The 15,510-nt window shown below is 38.1% G+C and overlaps 1 protein-coding gene across 1 annotated transcript; it reads right to left on the minus strand.

Moving 5' to 3' along the window:
- Window positions 1–695: 695 nt before the first annotated feature.
- Window positions 696–8,045, minus strand: LOC145783420 (retinol dehydrogenase 11-like). Its single transcript, XM_082595294.1, has 7 exons — window positions 7,748–8,045; window positions 7,383–7,519; window positions 6,245–6,350; window positions 4,776–4,938; window positions 4,458–4,618; window positions 3,226–3,307; window positions 696–2,158 (listed from the first exon to the last, which is right to left on the minus strand). Exons 1-7 carry the CDS (start codon window positions 7,872–7,874, stop codon window positions 1,969–1,971), a joined length of 966 nt encoding a protein of 321 aa, XP_082451420.1. The 5' UTR covers window positions 7,875–8,045; the 3' UTR covers window positions 696–1,968.
- Between the last annotated feature and the right edge of the window lie 7,465 nt (window positions 8,046–15,510).

Below are 15,510 nucleotides of genomic sequence, written 5' to 3' on the forward strand. Positions count from 1 at the left end.
GTAGACTCGTAGAGACTTTAGAGAATAGTAACTATATTTGATGTAATGTTCGCTGATATGTTTGTTGACTTCAACAGTATGCGGCATATTAAGTAGGCTACTATACCTATCTACAAAATGCATAAATTTTGTGCAGCTTATAGACAAATATCAGCAAAACAAAGCTATTGATAAACAAGCGCATCTCGTACGATTGGTACTGAGTGACTCCCATCAAGTTACGAACTCCTTTTACATTATTCCAGCATACAAAGTTATGTTTTTCTGTAAAGTAACTGCTGAGAATTTTTTCCTTGTTACAGTGGAACGTAATCTTGGCCTCGTAGTCAAGAATGCCTTATTGATCAAGACGAGAAGCCAAGATTTCAGCTTCCACTTTTGATGGCTAAATCTCTCACTACAGTAGGAGGTTGAAGTGGTTTTGAGAAAAGATCTCAACCTTTCTCTTAAACACTACTGTACTGCAGTTATTAAGGTTACCCTCGGCCATACTTGCCTTATCTATTATTTCAACCAAATCACCACTTGAAAGAAGAGATAAAGAAGAAAGCTGAAATGCAAACGTCCACGCAATGGTCGCTTTGCAGACTCCATTGAAGCATGATGCCCCAACTCCTTTTGTGACAATTCCATTCGAACATGTTCACCGTGCAGAAGAATTAATTGTTGTGATGATTCCGCGGCTTTTTTGACGCCACGGCACTCCGAACTTAGCCTTAACTTTACTTCTTAGCCTTAACTTTATTTTGAGTCCAGAAAAAGGTTTTATTACACTGTTTGCATAAAAAAACCTTTATGACGCCCCTGGAACTTTTCTTGATGACCCAGCTTCATGATAAAGTAATAAGCTTGGTAACATTTTGTAATGAAATCACTCAAATTGAAGCGCTATGTCATATAGCCTACTTTACTTGTCACAGTTGCATTAAAATATATCTGGATTGGTAGGACGGCATTCTACATGGAGATGTGATCCCACTAACAGGAGTTTTGGAAGTGGTAAATAGGGCCTTGAGTAATTTAAGCTATAATATCGAGCTTTTGTAGTAACATTCACAAATTTTTTTCATTGCAAATAGCCAAAAAAATAAAAATAAATATACAAATTGAAATGAATGGTGCCCTCAACAACCGTGCCTTCCTCCCTCCCCCCTTAAGGGGTATAAGAGGTGGTTAATACGGTCCTGATACCCACGACCACTTTTGAACAATAACATGTTGCACTACACAATCAAAACAACGCTAAAATATCAACATTTTTAGAAAGGGGGGAGGGGGGGCCATGAACCAATTTCCCTGCATACGCCACTGCAATCACCCCTATATTAGATGCAAGAGACGAAGAATGTTTCATAACATATAGACTACACTATAATTTAATTATCATAAAACTACTCAGTTTTGATAAAGAAATTATTCTGTTTACCACAAACACATAGAAATAAGTAGCATTACAGAATTTTAATTTAAGTATTTAAACAAAAAATAGAGCAGCCTAAATATAAAATAAATCGAACATGCTCATCAAAATTCAATATCTACTGAATTTAACAGTGGAAGGTTTCCGCAGAAATCAATTTTTGTTTGCAACATATAGTTCAATAAGTAAGAAGTATTGCTTTTCATTACAATTGAAGAACTACTTATCTAATGATGCAATCATTTGACTATTTAGCCCACCATACAAAATACATAATTCTTAATGGCGTTAATACAGGCGAAATGATAGGTTCTAAAGTTAACCCTTTCTCCATTCTATAAAATAATGAATTTTCTATATGATTGGCATCACAGCAAAAAATAATACATGCCAAATGCAGTATAATAGAAGTCAAGAAAAAGGTCGAACTTTTGTACGCTCGATCCAACCAAGCATAATGACGTCACACAGGCCTAGAAAAGAATTACCTGTAGTTGTTTAATTGATTGCCTGTACTTTTAGATAGATAATTTCATAACAGTTTAAGTCTAATTTGCTTGTGACACAAGTCCAGTTAATTTTAAACTTTCTTCCCATAAATACTCCGCATCGGTTTCGTTCTTAGCAAAAGGCATGAGATCGGTATGGGCGCAATTGCTGAAGTACCCTCCGCTGTATTTCACAACATCATCATCCAATGCGCAATACATGGTTGTCTGAGCTCCGTAGAAGGGGTCTCTGTGATGGAACAGAATGCGCAATAAATGTAACCTATGTCAACTAATGGCATTTGTCATACTGGCGATAGCCTACCAGCGATGACTGACCCAAGCACCCAATTCAAAAAATAAAGAGTTGTCGATATGCTGTGAAAAGCAAGAAATGTTATTGGGGATAAAAAGTAGGCCATTCAAAAAGTAAGCAAAATAAAGTAAAAATTGTCGGAATTTTCTGAAAGGCAAGTTCTCTATACTACTATTGACGCATTTGCTTCTTCGGCTCGCACCCTTTGTATTGTCTAACCAGGTATGGGCCAACTATGACCTGTGAGCCAAATCTACCGCGCTGGGTCTTAAACCTGACCAGCCAAATTAAGAGATAAGTTAGTGCATCAAATCAATTTACTTTTTCTTCTTGAATATTGTATAGAATACAGTAGATCCCACACAACAGCTGCAATTCGAACACAATCAAACTTTTCCAAGGTCACCAGACGACATAAAATAAGTATTCTCACAACCGCTCCAAAAATTTCCCAATTGCAATTTCATGCGGTCAATACTAGCCAGATAAGCACTCTTCTCAACTATCTGCTAATTTACTTACATCGCCTGCCTGACAAATTTTGAGCAATTTTTGGCCCGCAAGTTAAATGTTTGCCCATCCCTGGTCTAATGTTTTGTAGAAGTTTTGCTTTGTCGAAACTATGGTATCCTATTTTTTTTAAGATCCACTACTGCATTTAAAATACGACAATCTTAAACAAGAAGACAAAGTCTAACAAGCCTTGGATATAGCCTAGCGTGATTCGTTTGGTTTGGTTTAAATCTTTATCCTCAGACTAAAAAAGCCTCTAAATGTTTTTTTCCTGGCAGTTTCGCATACTTGTAAAGGCATTGAACCACTGATGCAGGGCTGGTTACCGAGATTGACAGAGTGAAGTTTCCGCCTGTTGTTATCTGTGAATTATTCCAGCCACTAGGTGCCCCTGAATTGAAAGTAATTCTTGAATGCGTTGCTCAAGCGCATACCCTTACTATTACCCGACAAGAGAAAATAGCCGATTCTGTTACAAATTCGTTTACCTGATAATGAAATATGCTGGAATTCCCAAAACACTTTTCCAGAGTAAAGGAAGGTGATCCCCGATTTCAGTACGTATTGCACCTGGAGATAAATTGATATGATGCTTCTTTTTCGTGTGCCATGCTGTTCCAGGCTTGGGAGCTCATGATGTTTACGTTTCACATTGAATTTTTTTTAATTAGTTATTGTATTGCTTAGCAGTACAGTAGTGGGCTACAATGGTGCCATGGTACCAATGGTTACTGAAATAGTATGATGCATTTTTTTTTTCTTGTTCAGCAGTTTCAAGTGCTTCAATCATCCTTCCGTAAAGGTTGGAGCAAATAATTGCAGTAGTGCTAATCGCACTGAAGTTACCTTTTTGTTTGCAATACAATTTTGCAGAAATTATACGCGGACTGCAAGGCAGTGACGTAACTGGAAGATTTTTTTAAGGGGCAAAAGGATCTGTTGGAGGGGAGCAAGTATATTTTAATGACTGAAATAAAGAGTTTGTTTAAAAATATAGCTACTGAATGCCACCAAACATTAATGAAACGTCATTCAACATGTCATACAATGTCAGTAGAACGTTGTATTAGTATTAAAAATATATATTTTGAAGTTACTAGATAAGATTTGGGGGACGATTGTTCCTTCCAAGCCTCCCCGTGGGTACATTTCTGTTGGAAGGTATTTTAGCAGCTATGCATATCGCATTATTGTAGTGAAAATAAGCTTATTGGAAGTATTGCAGGTCTATGCATACAATGTACACTCACAAGTGTACGGTTATTAATTGTAGTAAGTGTAATTGTTATTGTAAGGTTTATGGATAAATTATCGCCTAGACAGAAATTTTTCAATGGCAGACAAAACATCTTCAATGTGGGAAATATTTCATTATTCAGTAGGCTATTACGGTAGCCTCCTTTTCATATTAAAGAGGAGCACTTTCATTCTACAACAGAAACAAAAGTTGGCTCATGTTGAAAAAGGCATCTAAATTTCCAGGGCTAAACAGGCCACCAATTTTTCTGGATAACTGACATGCATGAATCGAGAATTCTGACAATTCTGGCATGGTAAATGAAAAACTTGTGCGTCAATAGTTTTATCTTATTATCTCTTTTATCCTTTGTCTTGGTGCTTTTATCTTGTGTTACAAATGGACATTTGCATAACATGTGGCCCGAGTTGTTATAACGCTAGTAGGGCTACTTGCACACTAAAGCACTTAGCCTAACTTTACCTGGATGAACAGCATAAGATGTTATTCCATAAGCTTTAAATCTTCTATCCAATTCCGATGTGAAAAGAATGTTTGCCAATTTGCTGTTGCTATAAGCTCGCCACATATCTGTCGTACTTTGAGCATTCAAATATATGCTTTCTTCATTAATGCTTCCCATCCTAAATTAAAAATATAAAGAGCTATACTCAGTAGTTTTTCGCCAAGCGAGTGATAGCACAAAGACAGAAAAAAAAACAATCAAATATTTGTACATCACACTATTTTGTTAAACTACACTAACGGATTTCAATGATCAAGCAATAGTTGTTACATTACCTGTATGCTTCAGAAGAAAGATTTATGATGCGGACAGGGCGGTGTTTAGCCTGCGACTTCATCATGTCCATGAGGAGTTTTGTAAGAAGAAAATGACCAAGATGATTGACATTAGTCGTCCTGCACACACCTTGGTCTGTGGTGCCGTTAACATAAAGAATTCCTGAAATTTTCAAAATGCAAATAATCTATACAAAGGCGTACTTGAATGAAATAGATAAAATAGTCTATGAAGTTTGATTTCTTCGAAGTTTGACTTTAAGGATAAAGGTCTCTATCCTTTTAAAAGTGTGAGACCAATCGGATAAAATTGAGTTTATTTCATTTTTTTCAAAATCGATTCGTTTAAATTAAAAACTTTTTGTTGTTTCGTACACTTACATCCATCATAAGTTTGGGTTGCCAGAAAGATAGAGCCACAGTAACTTACTGTTCATTTTGAAAAGAAAACGGATGATGCTCATCATGATGGAGGAGCATCACCCACAGATGGGTGGGTGATGTTCGCTTATTTTCAAATGCTCTTTTTAAATTCATTTGAAGCTGAATAGGCTATGTGTAAACAAACGTTTAATTCTTAACTTGTTTTGAACATGCGTGCCTTTTAGACAAATTTGTTTCCCTTTTTAAGAATTATTGCAACTGTAAAATCATATATGCTGCAAACCAGATCTTTTAGACACCTTTCAAAACCTATGTCTGAAAGGAACCTGACAGCTATTTTTGAATCATTTGTGAAAAAGTAAGGCACACCTGATACATCTAAGCACCAAACATCCTCTTTATTACTTTGAGGTACGTAAAACTCATTTTTCACCACAATATCAATATTCTTTGCTGGTTTGTCAGAAAAACAGTGGACTGGTAAACAGTGAAATGTGGATTACGTGACGGAAATATTGAAACAAAAAAACACCAGTAGACAGAAAATTGCTGCTGTCCGATTGGTCCCTATGTCCGATAGGTCCCACACTTCCCCTACCACTTTAGGTTGACTATTTTCCGAACCACATTAAAAAGCTGTTAGAAGGCAGCCAGCCTTTTGTTTCATCATCTGATACACCCTGACATTCTGCTTCCGGGCATGACAACTCGCCTATTCATACGAAAACTGATGGTCAGGTTTATATTCAAATTAAAGGGTAAAACAAATATCTTTTGAGCTTCAAAGATCAAATAATCGTTTATAAAGATAACGCACATTAGTTTGGAAATAAATAAAAATTTTTAAGAAAAAAAATTTTGATAATTCTTAAATTTTATATGGGATTATACTACTTTAAAAAGCGGTCAGAAGCAATTCAAAAAATATCCTTTTCTTTATCAGAATACCGAAGTCCACTAATATTCTAATATTACTTGCCAAACCTTTTTCACACAATTGTGTGAATGAACAAGAACTGGAACTATTTAACTAGAGTTAATGTTAAAAATACCATTGGAAACTCTCGATTCACTTCCCAACCAACCTGCGTTATTTATAAGATAGTCAAGATGGTCTTCTTTTTCTTTAAACTCTCTGGAAAATGATCTCACAGAATCCTGGTTTCCTAAATCCAGCTTCATGACAGTTATCTGCAAAGAGCAATTCACAAGTTTGGTAATACTAGTGAGTACTCAGGCTTGTACTAATTCCAGGAAGAGCGCCCCTTTCTCCACAACTAAATAATAGCAATAAGGAAAGTGCGCTGTATTGTATTTGTGAGAAAAGAAAAAAATTCTGTAAGAATTCTTAATATTTTTGAATAACAAAATACACTGCTTTTTCCATCCAAAACAGAATCCTTTTCATTAAAAGTTCCTTTTTTTGGACCAAGCACAGCATATAACACTTAAAATCTATTCTTTCCAACTTGGCATTTAAACTTAACTTGGCAAGCCGTAACCGTAGGTCAATCTGACATTTTCGCGACCGGAGTTTCTCTTTCGGATATAAATGTTTGATCGACAAATTCGATATTTATCTCATAGTGTGATTGATTGAACTTTCATCCTCGGACTGGAAAAGCTTCTTTAAAGCTTGATCCTGGCAGCTTCGCATCCTTGTATAGGCTTTGAACCATTGATGTAGGCCTGGTCACCGAGATTGGCAAAGTGAAGTTTCCCATTGTTGAAGTGTTGTTGCCGGGAAATTATTCCATTCATTAGATGCCACGTGCGCTGCTCAAACGCACACTCCGAGAGTCGAACCAGCGATGCTTGATCTTGAAGCTTCTTCGCTCACAAAGTCACGCGCTAACCAACTGAGCTATCGGGGCGGATTACTTTTACACCATATGGCTAGTTTTACACCAAGAACGGTTACAACGGAATACTTGTAAGTATTCCTCAAATTGTGTAGTTTTTTAGTTCCAAATTCGCTTTACGTTCTACTGTAGATCATCCACAAGATCATTGTTAACTTCGTTTCATCAGCAAACAGTGTTTCAACATTTGTAGACAAATACAGAAAATATCGTGGTTAAAACAGAGGCAGAGGCATGTGCTAGATTTAAAAAAAAATCGAAAAACATAATTTTCTGTCTTCAAGATTGGTTGATATGTTGTTACAGATGTTATTTGATTATTTAAAAAATAATTACATTTTTTAAGCCACACAATATTTACCTCAGCATTACCGGTCAACTGGACAATTTCGTTTCTGGTTATTTCTGATTTTTGCACGTTTCTTGACGCCATGATGATTCGGGCATTTCTTTTGGCTAATTCAATAACTGTTGTTTTTCCTATTCCAGCGTTACCACCTGCAACAAGTTGAAAAGATTTTTTTAATCATTGAAATTCTTTTTTTGTCGTGGAGAAAGTATTTAAAACTTAATGTTAGTTTAAAAAAAAAAAAAAAAACATTATTGGCTATCAATACATAAAAAGGGGCAAATACAAGGTGGAATTTTTTAGGCATTCTAGTAACAAATGTAGATTTGTCAAGAAACCGACATTATGGATAAAAATATTCTTTAAAACTTGCTCACCTGTAATCAACACAGTTTTTCCTTGTAAAGACTTTTCGCTTTGATAGACTGGGCCGCGTTTGACATATGTGAGCCATAAATAAGCAAGCACAATCACAACAACTGCTGCTACCACTTTAGAAGCCATTAAAATTACAAGGAGAGGCTACTTTCGTCTACAGCAACCAGCGATAACAAATCAATTCAAGTTTACCACAAGCTTAGGTTAATAGCCTATTGTAGGCTATATTCACAACTAAAAAATAACCAAAAAGAAACTATGGACTCTGCAAGAAAATACAAGCAAGGATTTCGAAAGCGTTGACGACGAGTTCAACGTTGCATTTGGCCAAGTCTACTTCAATTTCTGATCAACACTCAAGTATTTGTTGCCTCGTTTGTTCTTGTTCGCATTCACTAATTAATGTTGCCTAAGGAGTAAGCTACTTCCAGCGCTGCATCAACGACCAACAACTGCTGGTACAATGGTTGAGGTCATCGCCATGACAATGCCGGGTATTGCAGTACCTGGGGAAAAGTTTACCACTGAAGGAACCTCCATGCTAGTCGCTGTGGGTTCAGCTGCAAACTAATAGCTATTTCTGCTCCAATTAAGTCCAAGTATTTGCAAGAAATTAATCTTAATGTAGTATTACGGTTTCTAAACATTTTACTTTACCGACCCTTTGGAATTTTTTCGATCATTTGCAGCTCTTTAAAAATTAATAACATAAATAAATCACAATAGGCCTATAAAAAGAAACCAAAGAACGCCACGGCAAAAAAAAAAAAAAAAAACAGTACAAAAACAAGATAAAACTAAAAACCACTCTTATAAAGGCTGGTGAAAGCAAAACAAAACTGTCAGATATTATAAGAAGTTTTTAGGGTGGCTGAACTTTTTTTGCTGTCATCAATTCGTGACTGTTTGGTTTGGTCTTGAATAGCGCAACTCTAATGTCGTCTGCTACTTGACACTACACTTGTTGCATCATCAGCGATCAGTCTGTTGCAAAAGATGTCGAAAAATCAAGTGGGCTTCTAATCATATCGATTGGGAAAACATTGAAGAAAACTTTATTTATTTGTAATTTGTATTTCGGTTGGATTGTCGTTACCGATGCCCAGACATTACAATTGGACCTGTGCAGGACTCATCACCCGCATGTGCCTACTGCCTACCCAGCAACCTCACTAACCCTCTCTTCAAATACGTGTTTAATTTACAGCGTTGTGCAAGCAAAATACGTAATCAAAGTAAGTGGAATTTATAGCGTACAGTTCATTAAGTTCAAATCTAGTTTACATAACGAATCAAAATTACTAAAAAATGCTGAGAACTTTTCTTTTGTGAACCCTGTGAAACTTCTGCACGGATTCCAACTGGTCCGTGTACCCCAGTTTGGTAACCGCTGATCTAGTTGTAGGCTATATCAGGACTTCCAAAACTGGGGGTCGCGACCCCGCATGGGGTTGCGTGTCAAATTTCGGGAGTCGCAGAGAGTATAACAATTTTCCATAAGGTATACTGCATATTATACTTGTAGTACTTTTCAAACGGCCAATTCAAAACGCAATTGTCAAAACTGGTGCAACTGTTGAAAACATTATTCATAACCGAGCTGTGGATCGGTGGGTCACGACCCACTAGTAAAAATATCTCCTTATCTAAATGCTGTTGGGCAAGATGCTGTAAAATTTTTAACTTTAATAAGTTGTGCACTCGATACCTGTATTTTTGATAATTTACGTGGTGAAAATATGGGACTTTAAAATTCTTTTACTGCACTGTGAAGCTGTGAAGCAAGGTGGCTTTGAAAAGACAAAGCTTCAAAAAGGCGAAAAAACATTCAGACGGTCCACCATTTTCGCAATGACATCTGGCTTTTGAAATTATGTTATTTGTAAGATTTGCTTGAAAAATTGAAAGAAGTTAGTTTATCCCTCGAAAGAGAAAACATCAATCTTTTTTGCATTGAAATCTAAGATTGAGAGTTTATCAAGAAATTAAACTTCTGGAAACAAAAATTGAAAATGATTCATTTGAAATGTTTTCATGAGCTGATGAGTTATTGGCCAACATCATCATCATAATCCATCGTCGGTTTGTTCCCCACTAGTGGGGGTGGCCGATTGTTTCCGCGCAGCAATTGTTTTAATCCCTTTTCTCCATTTCACCCTGTCCCTTGCATCTTCCTCCTTCAGTCCGACTTTTTTAAATTCATCCTTCACTTGTTGTTTCCACGTTCTTCTTGGACGACCGCGTTTCCTCTTCCCATCCACCTTTAGATCTAGTGCCTTTCTAAGAAAACTTCCTTCCTCCCTCCTTATCACATGTCCATACCATCTTACTCCATTTGCCCTTGCCAGTTGGTCTATGGTCTCTCTCATCTCTAGCATATCCAACAATTCTTCAGTCCTTTTTTCCCTTCTCGTTTTCACCCCACACATTGCTCTCACCATTGACCTTTCCGTTCTTCTCAGGATTGCCAGTTCACTCTCTCTCAATATCCATGTCTCGCTACCATATAGCATTGCAGGCCGCACACAGCTCCGATATACTTTCCCTTTCATCCTTAGTGAGAATTTTCTGCCATACAACATTTCCCCACATTCCCTGAACTTTGCCCAGCCCAATCTTGCCCTTGTTGTCACCGCTGCTTCACATCCACCACTTCCATTTATCCGATCACCCAGATAACAGAAGTCTGTCACTGTTTCGATGCCATGGCAGAACTCATCATCATGGCCTTCCACTTCATTCCTTCCTTTACTGCATTTCCCACAAACAAAACACTTCGCCAATCTTGTTGCGGCTCTCTTGACATTAGCACATCTTGCATGTACCCACTTTCCACATTCCTTGCATTGCATTGAATTTCTCATCACTCTCTTGCCACATATTCCACAGGGATCTACTTTGCTCTCAACAACTGTTCCTTCTGCTCCACTCACCATCACTTTTGTTTTTTCAAGATTCACCTTCATACCCTTGGTTTCAAATGCTTCTTTCCATTTCTCAAACTTTCTCTCCAGTCCCTCCATACTATTACTTGTCAAGACCAGGTCGTCTGCATACAAAATTTCACTCAATAAGCCCTCCCTCACTCCTTCAGTTACAACGTCAACCACAATAGCAAATATCAGAGGTGACAAAACTGATCCTTGGTGTACACCAACCTTCACAAAAAACTCGTTTGAATAATTTGATCCAACTCTCACTTTTGTTCTTGCATCCTCATACATAGACATCACAGCTCTCACTAATACCTCCGGTATACCTCTTTTCCTCATTGCCCACTCCATCACTTTCCTTGGTACTCTGTCAAATGCCTTTTCTAAGTCGACGAAACACATATATAGTTTTCTCTGCTTCTCTCGGTATTCCTCCTGCATTCTTCTCAATATAAACAGAGCATCCACTGTACCTTTTCCTGGCATGAATCCAAACTGCATATCATTTAATTTCACCAATGTTCTCAACCTCTTTTCTAGTATTCGCTCCACAATTTTCATTCCATGCTCTAGTAGTTTTACACCTCTATATGCACTGCAACTTCTCACATCCCCTTTTCTCTTGAACAATGGAACAAGAGTACTATGCTTCCACTCCTCCGGCATTCCCTCTCCATCTAATACCCTTTGGCTAAGTTGTAGCATTACTTCAATTCCCAACTCTCCACTTGCTTTTATCATATCTACGCTCACTTCTGATGGACCGGCTGCTTTACGCAGTTTCATTTGCCCCATTGCCTCCACCACTTCATCACGAGTAACCTTTCCCACTGGACCCTCCACCAGATCAACCTCTGTCATATGATCCCATACATTCTCCTTATTCATAACATTTTCCATGTGTTCCTTCCACACTTCTCCTCTGCTTTCCGGGCTGAAATGCAACTTCCCATCTCCACTCCTTATACATCTTCCCCCTACAATATCATTCCCATCCTTTTTCATTTGCTTTATGAGTCTGAATACTTTGTTTTGGCTTTCCCTCATTTTATTAAGTTCCTCCTCAGCACCATTCTTCATAACTCTTGCAACAACCCTCTTTGCCTTCTTTTTCATACTCTTATACTTCTTTTTATTCTCTTCTGACCCATTTTTGCGCCACTGCTTGTATGCATCTCTTTTCTGTGAAATCGCATGCTTCACCTCTTCATCCCACCACCATGTGTCTCCACGATCCCTCCTCACTTTCTTTTTCCCACATACTTCATCACATGCTGCTAGGACACCTTTCTGAAATGAAGCCCACAAGTCCTGCGCACTCATGTTTACCAGCTCTTTTGCTCTTTTCATAAACTTAATTCTCGTTTCTTTTTCCTCCAGTTTCCACACATTTCTTACAAAAACTCGTTCTTTCTTCACAATTTTCTTCACTTTTTTCATATTTAAGTCTCCTACTACTAGTCTATGCTGCAACTCCCATGGAATTACTTGAAGTGGAATCAAACGTTATTAAGCTTCTGGTTATCAACCACTTGTCAAATCTGTTGAAACAGTTTCAGAAATATTTTCTTCCAGAATTAGACAATGCCACATTAGATTGGATCCAACACTCATTTGCAAGTACCGAACACCTCTCTCCAAAATATCAATAAAAACGTAAATGAAAAGCTAAGTTGAGGGTTGCATTTTTTAGAAAAAAGCTTCACACCTTTTGACTTGACGTTAGAGCGAAATATCCATAATTATCTCACTCAGCATTACTTGCACTCCTGCCGTTTGTCTCGATGAATCTGTGCGATTTAGCATTTTCAACGTTCAAACAATCAAAACAAAATACCATTCCAGCCAAAGCAACATTGAAACCACCTTGAGACCACGGTTAGACTTGCTTTGTAGGAGAAAGCAGGCGCACCAATCACACTTCATTCACTCATAGTTTGTCACGCCAGTGTCGAAGCCAGATAAGAGCATTTCCTGTAATGTTTTTTAGATCATTGTCGTCACAGGAAGGGCTAAGTGAGCAGTTGGTAAGGATGTGCTTCACCGAGAGTGAATAAATGTGTTGCTTTTTTGTATTGTTTCCGTTAGGCTAAGTGTAAAGTAGCAGGCTTGAGTACCGGTAGCTTCTTTCAGTTTTTGTTTAAATAAAAATCACAACTGTATATTTCGCACTGCTTATCGTTTTATCGTGCAGGGTCGCGGAAAATTTTGGAAAATTGAAAAGAGTCGCGAGTAAAAAAGTTTGGGAAGTCCTGGGCTATAGTATAGCTAGGAAACTGTTCCGTAATGTTAATTGGCTACATGCTGTTGTTTGGCCGTCTTGTGCTTGTCTTAAATCTGAAACCTAACCGGATCTTTCTTTTCAGCCGATCAAGCATTATTCTGATATTGGAGGAGCAGCACTGATATGATGAAAACCATGCTTTCAAATGTTTCTAGCTTTTCGAAGATAGGCTATTTTTTGGTCGTCGTCTTCGGCTCCAGCAGCTCGTGTCCGAGTATTGGTGATGTTTACCTCACCTTTTCTAGGGGCTTCTCCATGTGGGGTGGGCTGCGGGAAACCCTAGATAGGCCAGCCCAGACACGGGTTTTGCTACCGGAACCCATTGTCACCGCAGTTCATTGGGAGATGATCATCATAGATCCACCGCCAATGTGCGAAACCAAGCTGGAGGCTTCCAACTCTACCAAGCCTGCCCCCATTACCCGTGATATCATCGCCATTGGGGTTTGTTTAGTCCTGGTCCAAATTGAGACAGAGGCCATTCGCTTGTTTGGTTGTTTAAGGTGGTCGTGACTACGCGAGGGCTACGCACACACTCTTGACCAGCTCCATGTCCACTGCGGCCAAATTATATTGAAACGTGCAGCTTCAGGGGAACTGGTTGCAACGGGCTGGCGGGTGCTCTGTTCATCGAGGCTCGCCTTACAGGATGCCTGCCCGTCAGACATTGCCAAAAATTGCCGTTGGGGACTTTTACGTGTGTCTATTAGCCCCAGGAGTTTCTAGGAGTGAGCCTAGTTTTCAGCTTGGGTTCACCTCTACACCACGTTGAGGCATCTCCATAGAGATGGGGGCTGAACAAAGTCAGCTCCCTAAACACTCCGATTTCGTAGAGGACTTGAACAACGTTTACGAAAAATACATGCTGTAAATGAATTGAAAAATACAGCTCTTTTATTGTGCCTTAAATGGAAGGCAAAGTAAGAATTTGCTAGCAAATGTATCATCAGTGCCAACATTTTTCTCTGCCAGATAGGCTACTTCACACAAAGCTGAACGTCATCCCAGTCTTTGGCTTGGGACAGAAGCATCCCAGCAACACAGGAGTTATACAATGAAAATCTACCTGATATGGTCATCGAGGCTAACACTACCTTTCTTTTTCCACAAAAATAAATGTACCATATTCACAAGCAATGCATTCAACTTTAGAGTCAATAAATCCTTTTCTTAAACAAAGATACTTCTGTCACAGCCAACCCAGAGAATGCAGACTTTTTCCTTTTAGTATTGCTTAGTCTTATTTAACTTTCGCCGAAAAGTCACATACAAATAAAATTCTATTAAAAGTATAAGCAAGAAAATTAAAAATGCCAAAAAAGAGGACATTTGAGAATGTTTAGTGTCCTCGGAGAACAGTCCTTTTTTATGAGAAAAGAGGACAAATCCTCCTAAAAGAGGACATATTGTAGCCCTAGTCTAATTGCTGTGTATCCGTAGTGTGGAGAAACGTTGTTATAAGGCATTTTCTTTGCTAGCACGTAAGTTTTGTAACAACCCTGTATTCTTGGCATTTTGAGCAGTTCTCTTAGCACAAACAATATTTTTTTGCTGCATCCATTGGGCCCGCAGGAAGAATTGTAGAAGGCCTCAATTGAGAATCACTTCTGTAGACTATTCTAACAAAAAGATAATAACCTCTTAACGTTTAATTGTTTGTAGATAGCCTACAAGTCAATTGTTATGCATAGCCTAAGCCTACCTGTCACTGGCTGTTGAGTTTCCTGAATAGCTTGAGATGACGTTATCGGTTTGGTTTTGGTTTGTTTTTGTTATCTTTATCCTGCATTGCGGGAAAGCGGACTTGAGCGCTATGCATCGATGTACGCCTTCCGACGTACACCTGACCCACGCTGCAGCCGACGGCAATGTCTGTTTCCGGTTGTCTACTCTACTTATGACTTAAATTTGGTCAATAGTTTTAATGTTAATGTCAATAGTTTTAATCAATAGTTTCAATGACGTTACTCATGAACTGATTATGTCGGTCTAATTGTATAAAACTTAAAGTTCATATGCACTGCAGATAGTGAACCTTTGTATGTGCTACACATTGATCATAGCCTACTTTTTAATGAATTGATGCTATTGCTGCTACTTGATGACAGGCAGTTCAGTTCAGTTTATTTTTTGTTTTGTTGGCGAAAAAGAGCACCTCGACTATAAGCAATCGCAAGGTTATTAGGTGCTACCAGTCCTTTCTACATTATAAATGTGTTCTAATGTGTAACTACTCGATTTTCTCGTGCTAGAAAGACAAATGAAAGACATTTCTTTCTCGCTCTCTTTCTCTCTCGCTATCAGCAAGTTATATAGCATTTCCATGCATGGTCAAAAAAGCAGAAATAAACTTTAAATTTTGCACAACCCCTGTTTAGTTAAACACCATAACAGTAGTAAAGAAATCTTTCTTGATAAACCAGCTAAGTCTATAAGTGTTCATACGGTAGGCTATTAGTCTAGTTAGGATGCAGGCACAGTAAAAGCCTAATCATTAACCAGTGAATGTCAATATTTGCTGGTCTGTAGTAGCCTACCATCATCA

The sequence above is a fragment of the Aplidium turbinatum genome, chromosome 14 (assembly GCF_918807975.1).
Source record: "Aplidium turbinatum chromosome 14, kaAplTurb1.1, whole genome shotgun sequence".
In the NCBI taxonomy this organism is placed as follows: domain Eukaryota; kingdom Metazoa; phylum Chordata; class Ascidiacea; order Aplousobranchia; family Polyclinidae; genus Aplidium; species Aplidium turbinatum.